Source organism: Harpia harpyja, chromosome 4 (genome assembly GCF_026419915.1).
Source record: "Harpia harpyja isolate bHarHar1 chromosome 4, bHarHar1 primary haplotype, whole genome shotgun sequence".
Lineage (NCBI taxonomy): Eukaryota > Metazoa > Chordata > Aves > Accipitriformes > Accipitridae > Harpia > Harpia harpyja.
This window is the reverse complement of record NC_068943.1, coordinates 73,864,260-73,889,735: the sequence shown is the minus strand read 5'-3', so window position 1 is coordinate 73,889,735 and position 25,476 is coordinate 73,864,260. Positions and strand designations below refer to the sequence as shown.

At 35.4% G+C, this 25,476-nt stretch overlaps 1 protein-coding gene across 1 annotated transcript in view; it reads left to right on the top strand.

The window, feature by feature from the left end:
- ADGB (androglobin) overlaps window positions 1-25,476 on the top strand; it is a 122,134-nt gene that overhangs the window by 59,893 nt on the left and 36,765 nt on the right. Inside the window, exons 16-24 of the mRNA XM_052784793.1 lie at window positions 4,011-4,179; window positions 6,096-6,159; window positions 7,844-7,946; window positions 8,965-9,106; window positions 11,256-11,370; window positions 12,843-13,010; window positions 15,076-15,214; window positions 22,595-22,726; window positions 25,001-25,094. Of these exons, the coding sequence (XP_052640753.1) occupies window positions 4,011-4,179; window positions 6,096-6,159; window positions 7,844-7,946; window positions 8,965-9,106; window positions 11,256-11,370; window positions 12,843-13,010; window positions 15,076-15,214; window positions 22,595-22,726; window positions 25,001-25,094 (1,126 nt within the window). The remainder of the gene's footprint in view (window positions 1-4,010; window positions 4,180-6,095; window positions 6,160-7,843; window positions 7,947-8,964; window positions 9,107-11,255; window positions 11,371-12,842; window positions 13,011-15,075; window positions 15,215-22,594; window positions 22,727-25,000; window positions 25,095-25,476) is intronic.

The following is a 25,476-nucleotide window of genomic DNA, read 5'->3' as shown; positions in this document are numbered from 1 at the left end:
AATATATAAATAGTCTAATGTCAGGAAAGTTCTTTCTGTTCACTTGAAGCAGATTTGAAACACATTCCTATTGAGAAAAGTGATATTTTACAAGTAAACTCACACATACAAACAAATCCTTTCCTGGATAAATAATTGCTTTTCAATATTTTAACATTTTAGTTTAGGAATCTCTGTCCTTTTATGTTTGTTTAAAAAAATAAAAGTTTAAAATGTTCTCATTAAACTACTTAGGCTGCTAAAGTCCGTTGAAATTTTGCGCTATTGAGGATCACCAAATGCAAAGAAATGTTTTTGTAAAAGTATAGTGCATCACTGTCTTTCTCTAGAATGTCCTCAGAGTAGGAAATCATAGCTCTGCAAATCTACCAGAACAAGAAATTTGTCCCAAAACATATAATTACACTTAATTGTGCTTTATTGTAAAATGAAAATTCCTACATTTATACTTATTCTGTCTGTGTTATTGTTACAATAAAGCAGTTATATTCTCTAGATGAAGTGCTTTTCTATGACTTCCACTGGCTTTTGGTACAGATGCTGGATCTAATGGAAGTTGTTTGTAGTATCACATTATTCCCATGATTATCCATTATCTCACAGAAATCTTGCTGTTCCAGTATTTGTCCAGAGACATAATGAAACTAAAATACAGGCTGAAAATGACAAAACCAGAAAGTGAAATTTCAAATAAGCATAATAAGCTATGACATTACTGTACAGTGTATATAGAATATATTTGAAGTAGTATACAGTAAGGTGGAAAATTTCTTTGATCACGTGGACAATCTTTATATTTTCCATAAAAGTAGGTAGAATTTGACATTCTGTTAAAGTGAACCTGAAGTTGATAGGTTGGTTGCCTTCAGTTTTGCAGCATTATGTAGCACTTTTTTCATCATGAAAATGCAGTTCGGTTTAAGGCAGAGCATGTATGACACTTCTGTTTCTTTGTGTGATATTTTTCATCAAAAAATCTCCTTCCTAATCCCTCCCCCTGAAAGTAGTCTGACATGTTCTACCTGGATAAAGTTATTTTGCCTTTCAATCCATCTACCCATTTGCCAGCATTTGAAATTCGGTTTACTGGCCATTCGACTAAATAATCTGTAGTTGATCACTTTTCATATTTTCTTTAAAACATTTGCTAATCTTCAAACTCATGGTAGAAAACCTACATTTAAAGATATCTTAAGTACCATTTTGTGGATTGGAGATTTCCTGTGCCATTATCTCTGTGCTCTGTTATGGAAATTAGCTACAACCTTCATATTTGGTGTGTTATGTTCTTGCAATTTCTGCTGTAAATGGGAAATTTCTGGTTTTGTACCTCTATGCCAATAAGTCAGCCTGTCTGTCCCTTCTTACTGAAAACTGAGGCAGGGGACTCACTTCAATTTTGAACCATTTTGAACATTTTTTTTACAAGGTAGTATTTTCTTGTGCTCTTTCGTTTACTTGGGTAGCAAACATTTTAATTTGCTTATTATTGTGTCCTCCTAAAGAGCTAGCTCATGACTACAAAGAGCCAGACATAAAGCATCCAGATAGTGAATGAATGTTAGCACCCAAAACTGTAGTCAGTTCGATGAGGATCTTGTTTTCCATTAAGCATCTCAGTAAAAAGCCAGTGCTTGAAAAATGATGAGCACTTACCAAAAGCAATGACAGCATTTGATGCTAAACTGTCATAAAATGTGTCTTCTCGCTTTCTTAAGAATTTTACTCTTTCTAATAAGTGTCTTCTTGCTTTCTTAAGAACGTTACTCTTTCTAATAATTTTGGGGGTTTTGTGCAGTACAGTATTTTCTTACCACATAAATAGGGATTTTTGTGATAAACTCTGCTAATCTCTGTTCATTTGCTACTCTTTCTTTTTTCCCTTTTTGGATTAATTGTCCTAGTTTGTATGCTGCTGTGCTCTTAGTTATTGATCTGTTTTTATTTGTCTTCTACTTTTTGTTACAATGAATGTATGTTATTGCTTCTGTACTGGAATGGTTTCCCTTATTCATCAAGTTACTTTTTTTTTCTCTTGTGTTTGATTGTAACATTAATCTTTGTTGCTTGAGTTCTAAACAGCATAAAATTCTTGAATTCAGATATGCCATTCCCTTTTCTGAAGCTCTCTGCAGTGTTTAACTTTATGATAAGCTCATATTATATCCCTGTGTATTTGATTAATATTTGCATTTGTTCAAGGAATTAATTATATGTTAATTATGGAGAATTATTTGCTGCAATTATCTTCCATATGTCAGTTTTAAAATACTATTTTATACTGAACGCCTCTTAAGATTTGTTTCAAATGCATTTATCATTTTATTCCATAAATTATATCTTCATTATGTCACCCAGTGTTTGCAGTTTCTTATAGCCGGAAATGGCACTTCTTGCATACAAGGTAAATGACAGCAGTTTGATTTACTTTTTTCTTATAATTGTATCAGGAAGCTCTGAACAGCATTGTCTTTGGACTGCAGAGATCAAAAAGAATAAAATATGCTTTTAGATTACATTCTCACAAGATTTTCATTGCTTGTTCAAAGAGGAGCGGGGAAACTTCAGCCATTTTGTTGACACCATTTTTGCCTTCCATTAGCTGCACTGGAAGAGCTATCTTCCCTCTGACCCCAGTCTGTGTATATAATCAACAGAAAGGTTTATGTATTGACTTTTAAATAGGGTGGAGCATATCTTCTAGTTGAAGGCTGCAGAGATCTACTGACCCTATCGATCCTGAAGAAGGTCTATTGATAGTACTCTAGTACTCATGCTGAGAATCAACAGAGAGGAGCAACATTGAGCCACAGGAAGATGCCATTGGGCATAGTTGTGCTCTACTGACCCCTTCATAATCCTTTCTGTGATAGGCACATTTGTAAGCCAAGCACTGCGGTTATTTCACCAGAGACCTAAACCCCATGTTAACTTAAATCTAAGAAAAAGTCTAGATTTTATATCTTTCAGGTAGTTTTTCCATAGTGTAAGGAATTCTTGAAAAATAGTTGCAAACTAATTTAAAGCCACCTACATCTTATAAACTCATTAGTTATCCAGCGCATCACTATGTGTCTTGCTGATTGTGAAATATTACAAAGCACATTTAAATATAAATTATGTATTTTTCTAATTAGCTTTCTCATTTGTTATACCTTACCTGTTTGGATATTACCTCATTTTTTTCCTCAGCAAACATTCTGAATTAATAGCTGTTCATGTTTGAGCTGTTCTGTTCTATTCTCAGCTGTTCTGAGCTATTCTCAAAACTTCTTTTTGGGCCAGATTAAACATCTTCAATAACTATACATATGAATCTCAGAGTAAAGGCAGAGCAAGTGACATTACAACACAACATAAAGTTATTAAATGATTGCAAAATGTGTCTATATGATGTTTCTGTGTTTATATTTTGGTATGAATCTGACAGTACTTCTGATTTTCCTACAAGAAAATTCATGTAATGATGTAGTTCAAATATATTTCTGTTTACAAGTCATTAGACTGATTTGTGTGAGTAGCGTCACGGGGTACTATCTAAATACCAGAGGCAAGGATAGGTCTTTGTGTCCTCCACAATTCTGTGTATTTTTTATTTTCTGTGGGTTGTGAAAATTTTATGATACCGCCCCATCAGCTTTTCACTGAATAGGAGCTTTGGACAAGGGGTTGTATTTTTCTTTATATAGATGACTTCAGGTTTGCAGAATTCGTATGTATGTTTACTTAACATGCTTATACTAAAGATTCTAGTGCACGGTTCAATATGTGATAGCATACTGAGGCAGAATACTTAAGCAGTTGCAGATGTAAACAACAAATATCTATACAGAGTTGTTTCAGCCACCTTTCGAGCTTTTTAGGCTAGTGGATTAGTTTTTATTTTTAAACTCTGAGATGTATGGAAAATATCCTGGTAATTTTAGGATAATTTTTCAATATAAGAATGATATTACTTCAATGTGCATATTGTCACTGTACTGGCTCTGTGTGTCTTCTTATCTCTGCAGAAGAATTACATGAGAATATCAGTTTTGATGCAAAACGAATGTCAGAAACAGCTGATACTGGTACTAACAGCCAGACAGGGGATAAATCAAAGGAAGAAATCGAGTCAGAAAGGACTTCTGTTTCCAGGGAAACCTGGATTAACTTTGAAGACTTCTGTGTTTGTTTTCAGTAAGGAACAGAGGGTTTGGGGTTTATTCCATAAAATATACAGTATAACAATGGTAAAATGTAAAATGTGACTGTATAAAAACTGTATCTTCTCAACAGATCTTCTTTGTATAACCATCCTGCCATTCAGGCTAGTCCCAAGGCTACTCTTCAGACCAGACTTATTGTCCCTGTTGACAGTAAGTCTGTAGGTGCAGCCCCACGCTGTGTCTTGCGTATGTCCTCCAGAGTCCAGTGGAGAACACAACCACCAGCTTCATAAAGCATCTGTCAGCCTGTAATGTGGGTGGAAGATGGTAGGTCATGGAGTGTGCTCACACACCCACACCAGCCACTAGGCAGACACAGTCTGCATCTGAACAACACAATTCTAAGGCAAAAAAAGTTGTTGAAATCTTCTGTTGACATCAGGATAGCTCAGCTTGGTCAACTGGGTGCTTTCTTTTGCTCCCTTTTCAATATAATTCCAAGGCTTTTGTACTTCTGCAAACATAAAAAAGCTAGTGTAATTGTAGCATAGTATCTTTAGTTTCTGTCTTTCAGTTTTATGTAGCCTGTTACCATATAGATCCTTTAAAGAATCTGACATTGCTGAGGGGAGTAATTTTAACAGAGAAAATTCACCCAGGTTTTTTTCATTTGAATTTGTAACTGAGATTTCTTTGAGAAGCTTTTATTTTCATAATTGAGTGTTTTCCTGAGCAGATATTAAACTCTGCTCCCTCTCTGAGGGAGAATGTATAACTTTCATGCCAGCAGCACTACAGGAACTTTAGGAATAAAAGGTCATAGATCACTTTAGACCTCATTAAGGTTTGCCTGACTACTTTTAGGGAGCCCCAGGTCCAGGAAAATAAGGCCTTCAGAAAAAAGCATCACAAGCAAAGTAATTTCCTTTCCTTTCAAAGTCTTGCTCACAGTGTCATACAGAGACAATGTAAAATACGAACTTTTTAACTTGTTAGCCAGCTGTTAAAGTACTGTTGACCTTTTGTAGACAACTGTAATATTAATTAAGGTATAGTACATTTGTCAGTTTCTTATTCCTGTCCCTAAACAGGTGAGAGTTTACTTATTTTCACAGTAAACTGATAAAGTAGCTGTTAACAAAGCATCCTGATTGACCTGTGAAGAATTTATCACTTAGAAGAAATTAGGCACTTAAGATTTTCATTTTACCAGTCAGTTCTGTTGAAAGCATTTCCTTGACTGACATGCCTACATCTTGGATGCAGCGAAAATAAGATGAATGTTCAGAGTGCATATCAACTTTGAGAAATGAGGAAAATTTTAGTCATTGTAGGAATTGATATGTCAGCAATGGATCAGGATCGCTGTGTAGTTTCTGAGTAATCAAAACATTCATTTTATGTGAAACATTGGACTTCACATCTGATTCCATCCTCAATTAAAGCTGAAGTCATTTATGTTGCCCTTGGTTAAATCAAGGTCAGAAAAAATTGTTGTCAGGAACTAAGTAGCTTTCTGAAGGTGTGCAAACACCACAGAATTGAAAAAGCACATTAATAAGCTATACAAAATAGTTCTTCCTTACAGTGGTACTTTATAGATAACTTTATTACAGTAATTTTCAGGTAGGCATGGAAGTTTTAGAGTAATATTAGCTTATTACCATTTATAGATTTGAATTGGACAAATTAGTGGCCTGACCTCCAATGGAAAACTGTAGAAGTGCAGCTAAGATAGAAATTAATGTCAGCTGCTTTCTCTGGAGGTTAATTGTATTCACCTTTTATGAAACTAAAAATGTTGACCCATTTTTGAGAAATAGCTGGGAGTCTGATTTATGAAAGTAAAATTAGCATCTTATGCTATGAAATAGACATTTACCTGAAATATATCATTTATACTAAGATTATTTTCCTACATGTATTTTTATTTTATTTTCTCCCTAGGAACCTGTATGTTTTCCACAAGCCACATACATATGCTTATAACTATCAGAAGGCGGATTTTAAGGTATATGACTGTATTGAGTTTTTATGTGCTTTTTTTTATCTTTGTCAAAGTCTTACATAATTAGATAATAAATATATCCTAAATTATATCGGTAGATAACATAGAACTGCTATTACTGAAAAAATAATAATTCATTAAGATTACTATAGTCAATACAAAGATAATGTTTGCTAGCAAATATCCAGAAGTATTTCAGTGTGTTTAAGACAAGAAAAAAATGTTATGGAATGCTATTGCACAATAATAAAAAAATTGAGTATGTAAATTCTGAAAGTTCGTAGTGAGAAGATATATTACAGTGAATCAGATCTCCATCCTGTCTTTGTCTTGATTTAAATCTACCTTATAACAAATTAGAGACTAAATTCCATTTAATGATGATTCAGTTGCAGAATCTGCCCTTCAATTCTCCTTCATCTTCACCAGTCACCTAAACCCAGATCAGGAGTCTGTATAGCATAGCCCTCCATTTTCTCTTTACGTGCTAAGTCCTTTAGCAATTTACAAGATTCTGTTGCAGGGATTAGAAATACCCCTTAGTGACACTGAAATTACAGTATTTCTTTAAACCTGCCATTAGTTCATATTATCAGAAGGTTATTCAACATGCTTGAATATCCTGTTCCAGCTCTAGTTTTATACTGTAACTGAACTGTAATTGTAAAGTACTGAAATGTAAACTCCAGGCGTGAACTTTGTAGAAAACCTGTACTGAGAAGGTTAACTACATGGATTATGCTTCATAATTGTAGTATACCTGGAATTTCACACCTCTCTGTATTTGTAATCACATCACAAGAAATTTTCCCTATCACTGCAGGATATACTTTCACAAACCATAATTAGCATCAACAGTATGTAAGCCTGTGTGCTATTGTGCTGAAAAACTAACCCTTTGCTGTAAAACCATTCTATTTTTTTATACCAATGCAGATGAAGTGTTTACACTATTAGGTAAATTCTGTATCAGACTTATAAAAGAACACTTTTATATTATGCCATGAAGATAATAGTAGTGGTATTTCAGGATCAAATAAAAAAAAATGTATTGATATGACTCTGGAGAATATAGGAAGATATGTGTTAAAACAGCTCTGAAGCAAAGAAGCTCATTCACATTGAGATTTTGAAGAATTTCTAGGAACAGTAGAATCATTCTATATTTTCTAATATTGGCATAGGAATTAGTGTTAAAGTTGAGAGTGAAAAATGCTGCCTCCATATATTTTTGTAGAAGAAACCATAATGAGGCAGAATCAGTTGTGTTACAAATTAAGAGAGTGCTTATTTCTTTCAAGCTTACTGTAATTAATTAGAATCAGAAAGTTGCAGCACAAAACAAAATTTTTGCTCTTCCATTGAATGTTATTTAGCAAGTAGAACTACTAAACTGAGGTATATATGAAGAATATCGTATAAAAGTAGATATATTCTCATTCAAGAAACTTTTCTGTTTCCTTTTATCTCTTAACTAAAAATTATGGTTTATACATGTAGCATGAGGCTCTGGGTTTAAATGAGAGGTCTGAAATTTGGAAGAAGTAGTCACAGTTAGTTACTTGCTTCCCATACCACATCTAGGGTCCCAATATCCGAAATTTTAGTCATACTATGTATAAGCCCAGGCAGGCATGCAGCATTCAATGAAAATGAAAGATGAACAAATGTCCATTTTTCTATGCAGTCTACTGGTGACCGAGTCTTCTATTATTTACTTGCGGACAGTCTGATGCCCATTGAAATCCTGGTTAGCTTTTCTGCATTAGTACGCTGGGATGATACTGGAGGTAAGGCCAACACAGAAAAGTACATCTTAATGTTGTGTTTTCCCATTCTTGAATAAGTCTGTGCTGTTGTGTTTGTCTGTGGTGTATTTTGGCACAGTTTGAGAGTTTAGCATTAGTCAAACTGATTCTAGGAAATACACTAATATTCAAGCAATACTTATTATTTCGTATTGATGATGAATATTTTCTGGAAAGGATCCCTCCCTTTACTCTTTATTATGATTTGCTGCAAGCTTTTCATCAATATATTGCTGGTATGGATTTCCTTGTGGTTCTTAGGGTTTCTTTTTCTACAAATTCCATTCTTGCAAGCTACTTTATGCCGTAGCTGATCAAAATGCAGTAAAATCAGCAATATGACCAAAGTTTATTTTTTAAGTGATTTTTATGCTGGTGCACAGTAAGCTCTTAAGTATATTTACAGCTGGCTTATTTCGAGATCCAACAGCTTGGATGATTTAAATAAAAATCACTTGTATTTTATGAAAATCATTGAATGGCATTCAGAAAAGCTAATGCATGTTATGACAGTTGGCTTAAATTAATCAGACTTTTAAACATTGGGTATGCACATAATTTTAGTGCATCTAGAGTAGAGTAGGTAGAACCAAAAGAAAGCTTAAAAAAACCCAAACTGACCATCCTGTTAAAAAACTATAATATAAATATAAGCTTTGTATGGCTGTTTGCTTCCTTTGCATGTGGACAGAATGGATTTTTATGGAGTTTCAGAGCACCTTAAGTGACTTGGAAGATATCTGATTTACACATCCTCCTAACACATTCTTTTAACCATTATTTTCTAGTAAATAGTACAAATAAACCATGATCTGTACCACCTATGCATTTTAAATGACTGGCTCTTTTCTATGAATTATCAAAGTCTAAATGAAGACTTCAATGATTGTGAAGTAGCTACAGATTCTGCATAAATGTATTTGTCTTCTACTGTTATTCCACACACACACCCCCAATTGTGTGGGGTTTTGGGTTTTTTTTTTTTTCTTTCTTAATCTAGGTACTAAACAAGAATGTTCTAGTATTTCAAAGGGTGTGCTGATGGTTGAACATTTCTCTTGGAAATGTGTGACTCCTGGAGAACTTCTGTTAAAGATGCATACATCCGCAACCAAAGCTACTGTGTTGAATCTTCCTGTTGGGTATGTATGAGTCTTCACTTCTGTCCTAACACTTTAGTCTTAAGGTTTGAGATGATCTTTTACTTTACATGATAACTAAGAGTTTATTTCCTAAAACATAAGTTTTTGGAATATCAAGCTGGTTAATAGCTAGGATTTGGTAAGACTGCAAAATTGCTATGAATTTAAAATAATTACCAAAACCTTTATAAAGATTTTGAATTCTTTACTCTTATTTAAGAGCATTTACCAAGAAAAATCACACTGACTTGCTGAAAAATAAACTAGAATACAAATTCTTACTTAAAAGTGTTTCTAACTAGAATGATTTTGAGATGTTCCTTGCAGTACCAATGAAAACTAAAGAATTAGGATTTTTAGTGGAACTGTAAAAGCATGATTATACTATAGGAGGTTCATAGCTTTTCTTGAAACAGGATTTATGAAACACGACAGGAGAAATTCTGAGGTTATACATGAAGCCTTGTATATCTTACTTCACATTCACGTAGTGCTAGTATGATTTATTTGTCTTTGCATGTAACTCTAGATATTCAGTGTAGAGCATTGACTGATTGTTTAAATAAAGAAATAGATGAAAGGCAACAGCCTTTGATATTTGTTAGTTTCTGAAAATGCTTCCAGTGAAACAAGGAAGATGACCTCTTCATACCTTGCCATAAGCATAAAGTTGCTGACAAATTCATTGAGGCCACCTGCTTTTCCAAAGATAGAGACTAGGCAGTTTAATCTTAGAGATGAGACAAAATGTATTTTTAAAAAATCAAATGAGATTTCAAATAAATAGGTGTAGAAAGAAAATACTACAATACTAGCACACTGATACTAAGTCAAAGCACTTTAATAGTGGTCTCTATTTGTTTTGATTCAGACTAAAAAAGGAAAAGTTACTATTGTATCTATAGGTTAGTTCTGCCCCCACATGTATTTTCTTAGTGTAGTTTCCAAAAGCTGCATAACTCTGTCCTGTAGGGAAGCCAAAAATGTCTATCTTTTTGCACCTGCAAATTTCAAATCTACCAGAGATACAGGCAGCTCAAATTGATAAGCTTCTCACCTTTGATTCTCTTTACTCCAGGCAGAGCCAGCAGGCTTTCAGGAAGATTTAATTTACAGCAGGTGCGGGAGACAAATGGGCTTATTGATCGCATCCCCATTTCATTCCAAATGAGAAATGACTTGCTAAGCCAGGAAGGCACTTTCTTCCCTCTGTCTGTTGGTGGCCAGGGGGCATTTCAAATTTCACTCGCAAGAAGATGCAATTAAAAAAGGGCAAGTGTGGTGGGGGGGGTAACTCTCCTTTCTTACTCTCACTGCTGGATCTCTGGTTAACACTTTGAAGCTGTGGCCTGGATGAACTTCTCCAGCTAAATGCTATTCTGACACTGATATAAGACCATGTCAGCTTCACCATTTGGTATCAGCAAGCTCCTCAAGTATTTCAGTGGGACTGCAGGACATTGTTGACTGGAGAGAAGAGCGTGAATCCCCTGTGTTGTATAACTATAGTTACGAATGGTTTCTTTTGCGATCAGAATCCATTATAGGATATGATCAGGCAAACAAGAATAAGTTGAGTGTATCCCAATAAGACATGCTGAATTTCTGTTGTTTGCCACCTTAGGAGGTTATAGTTGAGTGGTCTGGGCACAGTTGCTCCACATAATGGTCATTCTGTAGTGTTCATCTACCCTGACATGATTATGTATTAATTTTTCCTGGTTTTGTCAATGCAAACATGGACATTATGATCTAAGTAATGCATGACCAAAACACTTGACTTCTCTAAGCTTTCTAGAGCAGATAAGTTTTTAAGGGTAGCTAACTATAATCCTGACTAAAAAACTTTGGTTTTGTATCCATCTGAAATAGTGAAACTACCTATTTTGCTAAAGAAAATCAAAATAAAACCTAAACAATTAAAATAAAAATAAAATAATATTGACTTCTCTGATTTTACCTACTGCCTATGTTTGGCAGTTCTTGAGAAGCAAGGAGTTAGAAATGCAGGATTTGAAGAGCTAGGACATCTAGGAAAGGATTTCACTTTTACCAGAAGTATGAAAGGAAAAAGTTAAGAATTGCTGTGATTTATTTTTTTTTTAAAAGAGGTGCTTTTTGGATTTTTTTTTTTCTTTCTTGAATGTAGACGACATATATTGCTCTTCACAGTAAGTGCTCCCATAGGGCACCATATTAATCTGTGTAGCATGGTGCCATGTGTCTTTGGAGAAGAGGATACTGTGATGCCAGATCTTGAAAAGGTATGCATAACCAGAACCAGTAAAACATTGTGATAACGTTGTTTCTGACTATTATTTAAAGTACTGTTACCTCTTGATTTAGAGCTATTATATTTAATGGTATAATATTAATTTCAATATGAAATGGATGAGTGTGTAAAAGAAATGTGTTTTACAGCACAGCAGGCACTGAGATGGATATTGCAACAATTGTCTTATATAAATATGTAAGCAAGCATTGGGTAGTATTGTAGTTTACATAGAACAGCAGCATAAAATGGAATGTTAAAAATACTTTTGTGAAATGCATATGTCAGAGGTAGCATATAAGTGCTCTTTTTGAGGCATGTGATAAAATACATGTACAGATGTTAATTAATATTAAAAAATACTCACATAGTAAAATAAACCACTAAGGTTTGTTTTGTCCCATGAGATCACATATTATTCACTGGGTCCCAGAGCAGCTTTTATATCTAAAATGAACAATTGATTCAAATAACTTTTCATAGCTGAGATGGGAGGCCCAGGGGAGTAATTACTACACCTTTTGTTCTTCATTGCCTGCAATCCAGACAGATATCATTGTCATCCATATTTTCAAGATTTCTTTGACAATCAGTAGGCCCAAATATTTGTCATGGGCACTGAGAGGAGGGAGTATAGCTTCTAGAGTGCAGTTGTGCAAAAATATTTTGAAAGGTGAGTGTAACAGCAAATTTACATAGCAGTGTAGATTCAGAGTCCTCATAATAGAACATTAAAGCAGCTTGTGCAAATTTATTACATTTATTGTAGCAAAGTTTAAATATACAAGTTGGCCCATTAAAAATGTCTTGTGGCTGTACTATCCCCTTGTCTTCAGGTTGTGGATGAAAAGCTATTCCTCATCAAGAAAATAAAGCAGAATTTTATCCTGGGGTCTTCTCTGCACTTCTTTTTGAAGACAGCCATTTCTCTGCAGAGTGTCATTTGCAGGAAAATGTCCACGTTCTTACACAGAAATCCTGTGATTAATGATGAAGATTAATGATGCTTTAGGCAGCATGTATTTGGAGGTTGTTTTCAGCAGGATACAAATACTCATCTGTCCTTTTATAATAGAAGAGATGCTGAGCATTTCAGCTAACAAGAGTCTTATTATCACTGCAGTAGAACGTCTCTCTGTGCATCTTATATTTGATTCAATGTCCTAGGACTAATGATACAGGAAAAATAAAATCCTTAACAGATATATGTTATGGTGCCTGTTATAGTGTTGTAACATTTTTATTTCAATAGCTAAAATGAGTGAAAATTTGGTATGCTTTTGAATACCAGAGACCAAATTGATTTTACAGTTTATGAGATTAATAACAATTGCTTGACTTAAGAAAAGTTTTGTACTTCATCACAGAAAAAATGCTTGTATGCTGTTGCAGCCTAGAAAGAAAACAAAAGAAAATCTTAAAGAAATCTTTCTAACAATGGTTGTTTTTATTCTATCTCTCCAGGAGAGCTACCGGTTTATAGAACAGGCTACAGCTATCCTGAAAGCTGTTGGAAATGTGATAAATAATTTCAGCAGTAAGCCTGAACTTTCTAAAGCCTTGAAGCAGTTGGAACTAACTCACTGTCCTCCTGGCCTCCACGGTACTGGAATGGCTGAAGAACACTTCAAGGTGAGCAAACAATTTTAATAAACATGTATCTGAAGGCTAAAAAAGCTGCCTAACAGCTTAACGTTGTTGCCATCTTCTTCAAACCAATGGCTATGCTTTTACAAAGGACCTCCTGAGTGCTCCAAATGTGGGATTTGTTATTGAGTGTAAGCCCAAACGACACAACTTGCAACTGTGTACAATTGTCGTCTTTTAATATGAACCAATTTTAATATGCACAGAGTAGCACATCCTAAATTTGAGTCTCTAATTTTGTCAGTTTAGTTTAGCATACTTTAGAGCAGAAAGCATCAGCTTTTTTTTATTTTATGACTTAATTTTGAATTTAAAAGACACTACCTGAAATGCAGAGAAGCCAGAATAGTTCCTTTCTGTGCCTAATGTTGATGGCACAGGAAAACATTATTACAGCTTATATTTCTGAAGACAGTGATGAGTTTTTTACACTCACGGTATTTCTGAGTTGTTTTTCTTTGTTTTTTGAAACGGCAACATTCTTATTCAACTTTTCTGCTCTGTGTGTGATAAATTAAAGGGGTTTTAGATACATGATGAAAATGTTACACTTTTCTGTAAATCTCTATACTGTAGCTTTTCAATATTATAAAAGGATTGCAACAAAAAAAGTTATGTAAAAGATATGCTGATTTTTATGTATATGTAAATGTTGATAATAGTGCTATAACTTTATTTTTCTACAGTCAGTGCTTTATATATTCCAGATTCACTTACATTCATCAAAGTACTAGAAAGCTCATGCAGTTTAGATTGTGTATTTTAGAAGACTGAATAGAAGAAAGGGATTGATATTGTTATAATCACTGATATTAAAAAATAGAACACCTAAGCCAGTGCTTTTATACATGGGCTTGACACCAGGCTCAAATTCAGCAAAACAACAGAATTAAGAAAGAAAGATTCCAGGTGCACCACTCATGAAAGAGGTAATTTTCATGCCAAGTCCAACAGAAAAAAAATCGGTTTGACCTCTCTGGAATGGAAAATACAGATTTTAAATATATATGCTCATATGAAATATGTGTAAAACTCACGGACCTTAAGACAAATTCAGTAGGCATGAACAAACATATCTCTTCCTTTCTCCTACTCTAAGATGACCAATGTATAGTCGTAAAGGAATGAAAAACCAGAAATGAGATAAGTGAGAGGCACTGAGCCAACAGTAATTCAAGAATGAAATATGGAAATTATCTGTCTTTAATACAAATTGTAAAAAATTATTCTGAACATAAGAATGTAGTAAAGTAGATTCTTTCTTCACCAGTCTTAAATCTTTCAAGATAAAAGAAATGTTAATTAATATTAAAATATATAACTTAGGATAAAATGTTTCCAGAAAGCAGAAGTCTGGAAATAAGGACAATGAAAGAGAAAAATTTTGTCTTTTCCAATAAGTAATTAGTATGTTCTTCAATTCAAATTATGAAGCAAGCTCTGAAAAACACACTCTAAAATTTCCATCCATTGGAAGAAGGAAAAAGAGACTGGATTTCTGCTCTTTAAGGAGCATCAGTATGTCAAGAATAAAAATAGAGTCATCAGTTTAGTCATGTAAGTAGGACACCAAATCTTCCCCTCTTGCCCATCAATATACTCATACTTTTCCTTGTGGTACCACCTCCTAATTCAGTAAGCATGTCCATTTGGTTGTTGGTCTCTGTTCTGAAACCTTTAATTAGAATGCCAGTTGTCATGATGGTGACTATAATGTGTTCTTCTGTCCTCTCGTATGAGACCATAAACTCACTTCACATAAACTACTAAGATATTTTTGGGTGATAAAAACTTGTGCTGTAGAATCAGTCCTATATTTAATAAGCCAGACATGAAACAGGTTTTCTCTTGATTGTTGGCTTGAAGCATGGTAGTCCTACAGCTGGGACTAATTTTCAGATACTATATTTGTTAGAGGAAGTTAAAGACTTCATTTTTACATGAAAAAAGAAAAGAGCTAAACAGGTTTTGAAACAATAATGAGAAGCAATATAAATCAGCTTTTAAAAATGAATAATTCTTTGAATGCTTTTCCTCTTTTTTATTTTAGGTTTTCAATAGTGCATTTTGGTATTTGATCAAATATGTATTAGGCAAGAAGGCTCCTTACAGCTATAAATTTGCCTTCAGGTCCTTCACTTTGGATTTTAAAGACACTGAGGTTTCTGAGGATGACACTGTGTCTTCAGGTACTGTATTGGTATTGCTAATCACTTCAAATATATCTGTCCATTCTTATTTTCAAAGAAGCCAACTCTTCACTAATCTTGTGTTTTCTTGCCTAAGTAAGCATGGTTCATTTCTTATGAGATGCCTTCTACCGTTGACAGCACGTCTGAGACTCATCTCAGAGCAGAAATAACCCTTTTCTTTGTTTCAGAAAGTCTGTTCATGTTTTGTTAATTTATAAAATTGCTCTTTGCCTTTCTTGGCTTGCATTTGTCACTATTGACAAGCATTAACAAGCATCTACAGATGCTTTTTTTACCTGATGTACTGCAGATCATGGCTGTTCAAATTACTAGCAGAAAAGACCTTAAATGCCTATATTGTTCATGAAATGAGAGTGAAGGCAGACTCACGTTAGTACCTTCATTGAAAGTTCAACTATTTCTTGGTGATAGGTTGAGAGGTTTTTGGTTGATTGGTTGGGGGTGATGTTTTGGGTGCTTGTTTGCTTGCTTGTTTTTTAAGCGCATTATTTGGCAAATTACTGTGTTGGCTGGCTAGTCAACTGGCTAGTCACACACATGTAGTGGGGAACTAGCTACAGCACCATCCACCTCTTCTCCAGCCTGTGATTAGGGTATGCTGTATACCCGAAGGTACTGTGGGAGGAGCCATTGGAAGGCAAATGGATTTATTACAAGCAGGGATGATTCTCTTACCACAGGTTCTTTGCCTCATGTTGTGTGCAGGCTGGGAGCATAAGCAGTTAGAATTAATTTTGCCTAGCAACCAAATACATAGCTCTCTTCCATTTTAAGAGACTTATTTTGCAGTCTATGTAACTTTTTAATCTATTAATATTAATATTTAATTTATTAATAGAAGGTTTATGTATATGGTTTCATATTATGACAGAAAAAGAATTTATCTGAAAGATTTGTGGAAAGATACATCATCACCATTTGAAGGCCATTCAGGGTGACTTAGCTTTTCCTTCTGCTATTATGAACTTAGAGTATAACGTCTTTCTCCTTGGTCAGTCAAAATGATATTAACTTCCTTTCAGTAGTCAGTTTATTTTGGAAAATCAGTATAAAAAACTTCATTAAAATTTACACAAATATATTTACTGACAAAATGATGTAATACCCTTGTTCTTTAAGAAAGCACATATACTTGTCTGTCACGCTCTTATGGGGACTTTCCTCCAAATCTCCTCTTGTCTGAAGGTTATTCTTCTGTGAGACATCAAAGATAAAGGATCAGCCAGAATGACTGAATAACTCATTGTATTTTTCACAGAATTATATCCTATGGCAAGAGTATAAGTTATAAGGGTCAGCATATTGACATTTGTCACAGCACTTGAAGTCAACACCTGTCACATTTTTCAAGATGACTGTGCTACTGATTTCTGTATTCAAAAATGAAATTTAAATATTTGTCAGCAATAGAAGACATTTTTTAATTAGATTTGAATAATTAGCACAGTTGACAGGTTGTAGCAAAGACCTCGTATATATTACTGTATAATGAGATCCACTGTGGCAGAATATTTTTTAGGATTTGGGGGGTGAATCAAAAAAGTGGAATAAATCTATGGAGGGTGAAAGTTCTGTTTCAGTTTGATTTCCTCCAGTGTCCAATATATCTTTTTGATTTAGCTGCTTTTCCAGACTTAAATTACACAAGATTCCTATTGGACTGGAAAGTGAATTGTTTCCCTTTGGCTTTATTGACCTTGGATATACATTTTGCCCTGCTTAATAAAGGTTGCAGTGGAATAAATACATGCTTTTGCTCAGGTTCCATCCCAGAACTCTAAAGAAATGGAGACAGCTGCATTCAAAAAAGCATAAGTCAAGTGAAGTGTCAAGAAAAAAATAGGTAGATAGCAGGAAAAAACATGTGAGAAATGCATTGTAGGAAGGCCTAGAAGGACTGGCATCACCTGATTTGCCTGGCCCACATTAGCACTGCTGCATTGTCAGGTTAGTTGCTCAGATCTTGTCAAGACTTGAGTTATAACCCTTTAGAACCTAACAGTCATCAGGGTGAACTACAATAACAGATGAATGAAATCTTTTCGTTGTCTGTGTCTGAGAGTAGATAGTTCAAATCTGAGCTTTTTTTTTAAATGCCGCCTCCATTTTATATTAGCATATTCATTTTGCACTGTGTGCTGAATTCATCTCGAGATTTATTGAGGGCAAGGATATTATGATGTACTGCAGTTAGCAGTCAAGCCTGGTAAGGTTTCTGAGAAACCTTCCTGAAAATGATCTAGTGACATTTATGTATCTGCCAAATACCATCCATCCCCATGGAGCAATTAACACAGGAGCCACAAGAAACAAGTGGAAGACCATGCCATGTGAACATATGACAAAAATATGGAAGTTTCTGAAGCTGAGTGCTTCTCCGTGGCATGGCTTTTCTATGGTCTTCTGGGAAGAGAGTAGATAAAGGGACCCTGCAGAATTTTGGGCAGTTATGAGATGCTGAATTTACAGAGGTATGTTATGCTTCCTGGGAAAGGAAGCATATCAGGATGATGTTACACAAGATGAGGGGAGGTGGTCTTGACAGCTCAATACTGCTTGCCTGCTCTCTGTTGCACGTTTCTTCTGTTTACCTTGTCCTGGTTTCATTGGGCCCATAGTGAGCCAACTCAATTCATGAACTCACTGGAGGTCTGTGGCACTGATTTTCAAGCATTTCAGACACTTGACAGTCATTTAGGCACAATTCAAAAATTCTTTCTCATGGATAAATTCCAAATTTGAAGTAGGAAGTAGAGTGACGTTTGTGTGCAGTTCTGTTAAAACCTTCTGGTCTGAAATATTGTCTTATCTAGAAGTCAAGCTGTTAGCTATAAGCTTAGCTTTTCTTTGTAAACTATATTTGAGAAGTCCTGTTCCTGCCCTGTTCTTTTCCAGAACAAGCTTCTCTTTCCTCCAGAAACATAAGTTAAGAGCAGTGATCATACACTTGTGCTGTTACTGGAGAGATAATTCTGGACATTTGTTTCTTCTTGCACTTTGGATTTGAGCTTGAGTTCCAGTAAGGGGTGAGGGAAAGTTTGCCATTATTTGGTTGAATATGTAAAGTGCCTCTCCAGTACATGCAAAATAGACCTTTTTCCAAAAAAGCATTATATTACATTGCCTACAGTAGATGCATCCACACTGTTATGAGAAAACTGCAGCTGGTTTTATGGTGAACAGACTCTTACTAGGCTGCTTTGAGAACTTCAGTTTTATTATTAGCAGGGTATCTTGTCGTGGTTTAACCCCAGCCAGCAACTAAACACCACGCAGCCGCTCACTCACTCCCCCCCACCCAGTGGGATGGGGGAGAAAATCGGGAAAAGAAGCAAAACCCGTGGGTTGAGATAAGAACGGTTTAATAGAACAGAAAAGAAGAAACTAATAATGATAATGATAACACTAATAAAATGACAACAGTAATAATAAAAGGATTGGAATGTACAAATGATGCGCAGTGCAATTGCTCACCACCCGTCGACCGACACCCAGCCAGTCCCCGAGCGGCGATCCCCCGCCCCCACTCCTCCCAGTTCCTATACTAGATGGGACGTCCCATGGTATGGAATACCCCGTTGGCCAGTTTGGGTCAGGTGCCCTGGCTGTGTCCTGTGCCAACTTCTTGTGCCCCTCCAGCTTTCTCACTGGCTGGGCATGAGAAGCTGAAAAATCCTTGACTTTAGTCTAAACACTACTGAGCAACAACTGAAAACATCAGTGTTATCAACACTCTTCTTATACTGAACTCAAAACATAGCACCGTACCAGCTACTAGGAAGACAGTTAACTCTATCCCAGCTGAAACCAGGACATATCTTCTAATTAACAAGTAAGGCACGTCAGAAATTTTTGACAAATCAGTTTTCAATTGTAATGTCAAAGTTGAAGCATTTGCTAGTTAATGCTGGTTGATTTAAAGCATTTCACAGTAACATACTTCTCTGATTATAAGACAAAATATTGAGAAGCATTAAGTCAAAAAAAAACTTTAAAGATCAGAATATTTAGTTTTTACTTCATTATTTTGACTTGTATGTTACAAAGGAAAATAGTTTTGTTCTTATGACGTATTAAAAAATTTAGATCAAAAGCCCCAAATCTTTAGGAATATATAATTTCACAAAACATTCAGCATTTCCAGTTTTCAGCCTGATCTGGGGTAACTTTTGACAGTTTCTATGAATAGAATTCATTTTTGTGTGTGACACTGCATCTGAATTATTGTATTTGTATATTCAGAAACAATTTAACATTTAACTAAGAGACTGTATATCCATACATTCTTTAGCCTTACAAATGAAATGTATTATTTCTAGTGACATAGGTATTTATTTCTAGTTACGGAGTCCACTTGACATTCCTAGTGGATAAACAAATGTTTATTCAGTTTGTTCATAGGCAACACCAAGCCAACACTATGTGTATTCCCCATCAACATTTCACAGCCCTGTTCTGAGGCAGTAATGGGGGTAATGAGGTCTTTGTTCAGTGACAGGTGAGCTGGAATTTGAACTCACCGGCCTGGTCTCATATAAAGGCCACGCAGATGGGAAACATCTATTGGGCTAGATCTGAACAGGTACAGGTGAACAATTCTGTAATCAATAGCAGGTTACAAAACCATAAATGCTTATAAGTGCTTATGGCACTGATGTTCAGCTTTTGGAATATGCAAGCCCTTTCAGTTCCTTTGTCTTTGAATAAACTCCTCTACAGTAGAAGACTAAGATTCAGCTGTAAATGCTGACCACAGGTATAAATACTTACTCTCCCTCCCACACGAAGCTGAAGCTGAGGTTCCACAGCAGCTTAAACCAGTGTAACTGTAGGCTGTTGCAGTACTATCCCCACACCATCCTGCAGATCCAGCACTGATCAAAGCTTGTGCTGGGCTGATTTAGCCTGCTAAGTTGGCAGAAACATAACCCAATAATAAGAAAAAATTAGAATCATGGTATCTAAGTCAATTTTACTCACTTCTGGAACCTAAGAGTCTGCTTATAGGCAATTCACAATTCTCTGGATATTATGAATGTTGTTGCTGGCAATGCAAATACTGAAATACAATATAAGCCATTGATTAAATGCAGATCACGTTCTGATCTCTTTAGACCTTAAGGTGCAGCTTCACTAAATGCTATTACTAAAGTCCTGTCCTTCTCCCCTTCCCATCCAAGACCATATACTCCCACCACGAGCAGTTGCACAGATGCTAGGGAATCAGATCAGCTTGCTGATTTTGCAGGAAGCTAAGCCAAGGGGAAAAAAAAAGATAAAAATTGTTCATTCAGCAAGCTAATCTGCCTCACCGTGCCACTATGTAATCTCTTTATACAGTATTCATTTTGCTGCACCTATTACAAGGTTCTTATATTACTTAAGAGGAGAGCCTATTCGCAGTGATGTACAACCTGACACTACTAAACTGCTTGCTTACCTGTCCAAAACCAAATGCAGGTGGTACTGTCTTGCACCAGTTGGATACTTTCTTGGGGAACTTGTCCATTACTTGATTGTTGATTAAGAAGCAACAAGAACAAGAGATGCTTAGATGAACCAGGAGTAACATTAGATGTAGTCACACTTTTATATATTCAGGTTCAGTGTTAGGGTCTCCTTACTTGTTAGGTTAGTCTGTGTAACTGTATGTTCATATAAAAACTATACAACTTTTACTTACTTTATAATATATTATTTTGCCTTATATGGGGAATGTAGGCTCTGCAGCAGAGGCCATTCTTCTGAGCTAGAACACCTGCTGAAAATAGAAGTCTGTTTCCTTTCCTTGAAAACAGTGATAGTGGGGTCGAAAAGCATTGTGCCACTGGGTTATTTAATTATAAAATAGACAAGCTTGTAGATGGGACAAAATAATTTTGAAATATGTGTTACTTTGATGAATAAATGGAAGAAGATAAGAGACAGACCCTTTTCAGAGATGCACAGTGACAGGACGAGTCTTAGAACATGTCAAATTCCAGTTGGATATTAGGAAAACATTTTTCACCATGAGGCTAGCATAAAAATGGAAGAGATTGCCCAGTGAGGTTGTAGAGTCTCCATCCCTGGAGATATTAAAAAGTGGACTGGACATTTTCTTAAGAGCATGAGCAACCTGGTCTAAGTTGATCCTGGTTTGGATGTGGGATTGGACCAGATGACCTTCAGTGGTCCCCTCCAGCCTATATTATTCTGTGATTATATGCTTCTGTTTTATAAAAGTGGTTGTGCCATGCATATTGTTGAGTTCTAATCTGTTGTCTGTTGAAGTGGGCTTGTGTAACCTTTCAGAGTCACTGAGTATTAAAGAGGCTTTCTGGAGTTTGGAAATGAGACAATAATGAGGAAGGATGGTTGGGAACACAGCCACATTTAACAATATTCAATAAAAGAGATTAGATTGAAATGTGTGATCTCCTGGATGATGACAGCAATATCTTTTCTTAAGCTAGTTTGTTCATCTGCAGTGTTGTCTGTGTTTTTTAAGCAGATTTCTCTCTTTTCTCCTCCTTTTTGTTTGTTGGTACTTTGTTTTGGAGCACTGTTTCCTTCCTCTAACACTGTCTCACTGCCCTTGTTCTGTATCTGTGTAGTTCCAAACTGGCCCCCTGGCACTGGCTCCTTGTAGTGCTGCTCCCCACACCCTCCCCCTAAACCCAGGTGCTGATGGCTCCCAGGATGCTAATTCTAGGCAAGGATGCCTTCAAAGAGCTCATTACTAACCTGTCAGAACCTACTAATTTCTGTTCCCCTCCAAAACTCCTTGGTAACACAAAGTCACAGTCAGATAAATGAACTCCCACTTTATCATAGATCTTATCGTTATTCTATGGCTCCTTAGTGAATGTTGAATACAATGTTTTGAATAACAATGGTGTTAAAATTATTACTTAATAAAATGATCGGATTGAGAGATGGAAGCACTTAAAATCTTGTGAAGCTCTTTTAAGCTGTATTCAGAGTCAGGCTTTAATGTATCAAATCCTGTTGGTTCATGTTTGGGAGGATATTTTGAAATTACATTAGGAGACTTGATTTTAAAAAATGTACTGCAATAGCTGTCCGTAAAGAGAAGTAAGAATTCAATGATTTGGTATTTGGAATTAGCATAGTAGTTGCATTCTGACTTTGTGTAATTACACCGTATATTTTGTCTAATTTTATTATGATAAGAGCAAAATTTTAAGAGTGATATTTTTTTCATAAATGGAAGTTTTATGCAGAAACCACTCTGTTTCTGGAACATAGCACTCTCATCATTTTGTGTTTGTTTTTTTCTTTTTAACTTCATTGCAAGCAGCTACAGGACTTCCAGCTTTATTGATGTTGCTCATTCTCCTCCCCTTCTTTCAGAGAGTTGTGAAAAGAATACCCTTAGTTGGCAGAACCGAACTCCCACTTCTGAAGAAGCAGCAGCAGCTCTTAAACTTCAAGCCATCTGGAGAGGGACCTATGTTAGGAAAGTACTGAACAGCAGAAAACCAGGTGTGTCCTTTAAAAACGCCTTTTAAAAAAAAGTTTCATATTTCACCTTATTCAAGTACATAGTGTAAAGATTTTGTTACTAATTAATATCTGGTTAAAATGAACTGAAATGTGATAGAACATTATAGTTGAATCTCTGATCTCTTATGAAAGTAAGAATAGTGCCCAACCTAACCTCTGCATTAGGACATATGGTACTAAAAAGTAGAGGAAAGACACACACCCTAGATTTTCATAGATATTAAACCAGAATCTACATTAATGTAGATTTAGCTCAGAAGTGGGCTAAAGGTTGGGTTGTTTGTTTGTTTTTTCCTGGATATGTAATGGGATTGCATATGAAAGCCTAAGCATCATAATGGATAATCAGCAGAACACAGCGTCAAAGGCTGATACTGTGCTCAAAAGATACTGTGCTGGTACTGTCCCTCATTCTTATGTATATAAATAGAGGAATCTTACAAAGCAGTTGAAGATTTGTGTTACATTTCTTATTCAGCAATTCTATTATCTCAGCTGGAGTATTGTGTCCAAGAGCAGTGTCGACAGTCCAAGAAGAAAGATAGGTAACAACTGTGAAATTGTTGTTGGATCAAGATTAAAGAAGGGCTTTATACTTGCAGGCCCTTGCATTAGTTTGTAATTTAAGAAATAGAAGATTAAGAATGACTTCACTATAATCTCTAAGTACCCATATGAGAAAAGGAATTTGATAGCAACAAGGTCTTCAGTCTGAGATCTGAAGGGTTAACAAGAAGGTCTTTAGTCTGAGATTCAAAGATTGTGAGTTGAATCCAGACACATTCAAACTAGAAAAAGTAGCACTGATTTTAAAAAGGTAAGGTATTTATTGGAATAAAGCAAGATTTGTGTCATACTACTGAAAACTTTAAAATCAGACACTCATCAAATTCAAAAAGGATTAGTCATTTATATATGATGAAATAGCAATTAATATGTTAACAGGACTGTTACACCGAAAGTTAGATCACAGTGATTCCTTCTAGCCTCACACTGTATGAATGCCTGAGGATCGTGACAAAGAAAACTGCTCTGTTGTGAGATATACATTCCCTTTAGTAAGTCATCCTCATTCTGCTGGAAGCTCCTTCTTGAATTACCATCATTGCTGGGGCTCTTTCACCTATATATTTACCTGCAGCAGATGATCTCGTCAAGCTATCTTTTGTACCTTCATCTCCTCATAAGTAAGTCTAGTGCTGCCTTTCTCCCAAGCTATCACCTGTAGCCCAGTCTTGCTTAAGCTTTCCTACTAAGTAGTCCAGTGCCCTTCTATTTTTGTTTATGAAGTGCCATGTAAATTAGGAATTTCTGTAAACTTTCACTAGTATTATTAATGCCTACAAATGCCAGAAACTGTTCTTTTGAAGTTTAGATTTTAGATTTTTGTCATTTGAACAATATGTGAGTATCCCAACACTTTTCTTCCACTGTCTATGTCTTTCTTAACTTCTGATTTATCAATACTCTGTTATCTTTAATTCTGATATTATGTTTACAGTGCTTTACTGGTTTTTTTTAATCATACTATTCTTATCCTCCTTTCCTCCCATTATCTATAGTTTTTTCTCTCTTACTTGTCATTACAGTAAAGTGTTATTACTCCCCCCCATTTTTTTTTAGTTCCCCCCCTCCATTTCTGTCACTAATTGCTTATGCAATAAAGAAGGATTTCACCTAACTTTAGTCTTGAAAAGTTAGACAACAGGTCTAAAGCAGTTGCCTAGTCTTCATCTGTATTCTGTGGATAGGAGTAGACACTGAGATGACAGCACATCCTGTCATCTGAGGGGTATCAAACATGGGTGGGATGAATTAGCTGCTGGAGCTGCCCAATTCTTTTCTTTTTAGCTACACAGATTGCCTAGGCACATACCTACCCATTCATGGTATCTGCAAATATAAGCTGCTGGGAGCTAAATAGCATATTCTCTGAGGACAGAGATCACCTCATATCACTGCAATATGTTACAGTGAAAAAAATGTAAATCAGGGAAAATATTGATCACGTCATTTTTGCAGTTGTAGGAGTGCTGAAAAGTACAAAGGTGATGATGAATGGAATTTGCTCTGTCAAAGGAAAAATTAGTTTTCAGCTCAGTGAGACTTCTGTAAAATTCCAAATAAAAATTAGTGATTTATAAGACAATTTACTTGTCTGAGTGGCATTTTTCACAAGTATGTGGCAGGAGTATATTTAGAACAATACAAAAGTTAGATGTTATATTTTCTAACTTATTTTATTATTTCCAGGTACTAAAGAAAACGCTAATGTCAAAGAAACCTTGCAAAAATTGTGGACTATGATGGAATTAAATTTTGAACAGTGTGCTGTAGTGCTGTTAAGGTAATCATGTAATAAATTAAACTGTTTCATTGCAGGCAGTACCATAGAATTGCCATAAATTGCTGGTTGACAAAATAAATATGGTAAGAGCATTACTAGTTTTAAAATTACAAAACTCTGTTGGAAGAGATGAGTTGTTTTTAGTGAAGATATGCAATGCTTTATTCTGTGTACCCTACATGAGTAAAACTACAGCAAATCTAATTTTTAGGTATGTGTGTTACAGGTTTTTTCCTACAGCTTGAGCTAGAATATTACCTTTCTCCTAAGTATAAATCTGATACTGATTCCTTAGTTAAACAGTTAACCAGCTGATTTAAAGAAGCATTTTGATTCATGCTATCTGTTAAGGAACCCTGGTTGACATTAGAAAGGAGATAGC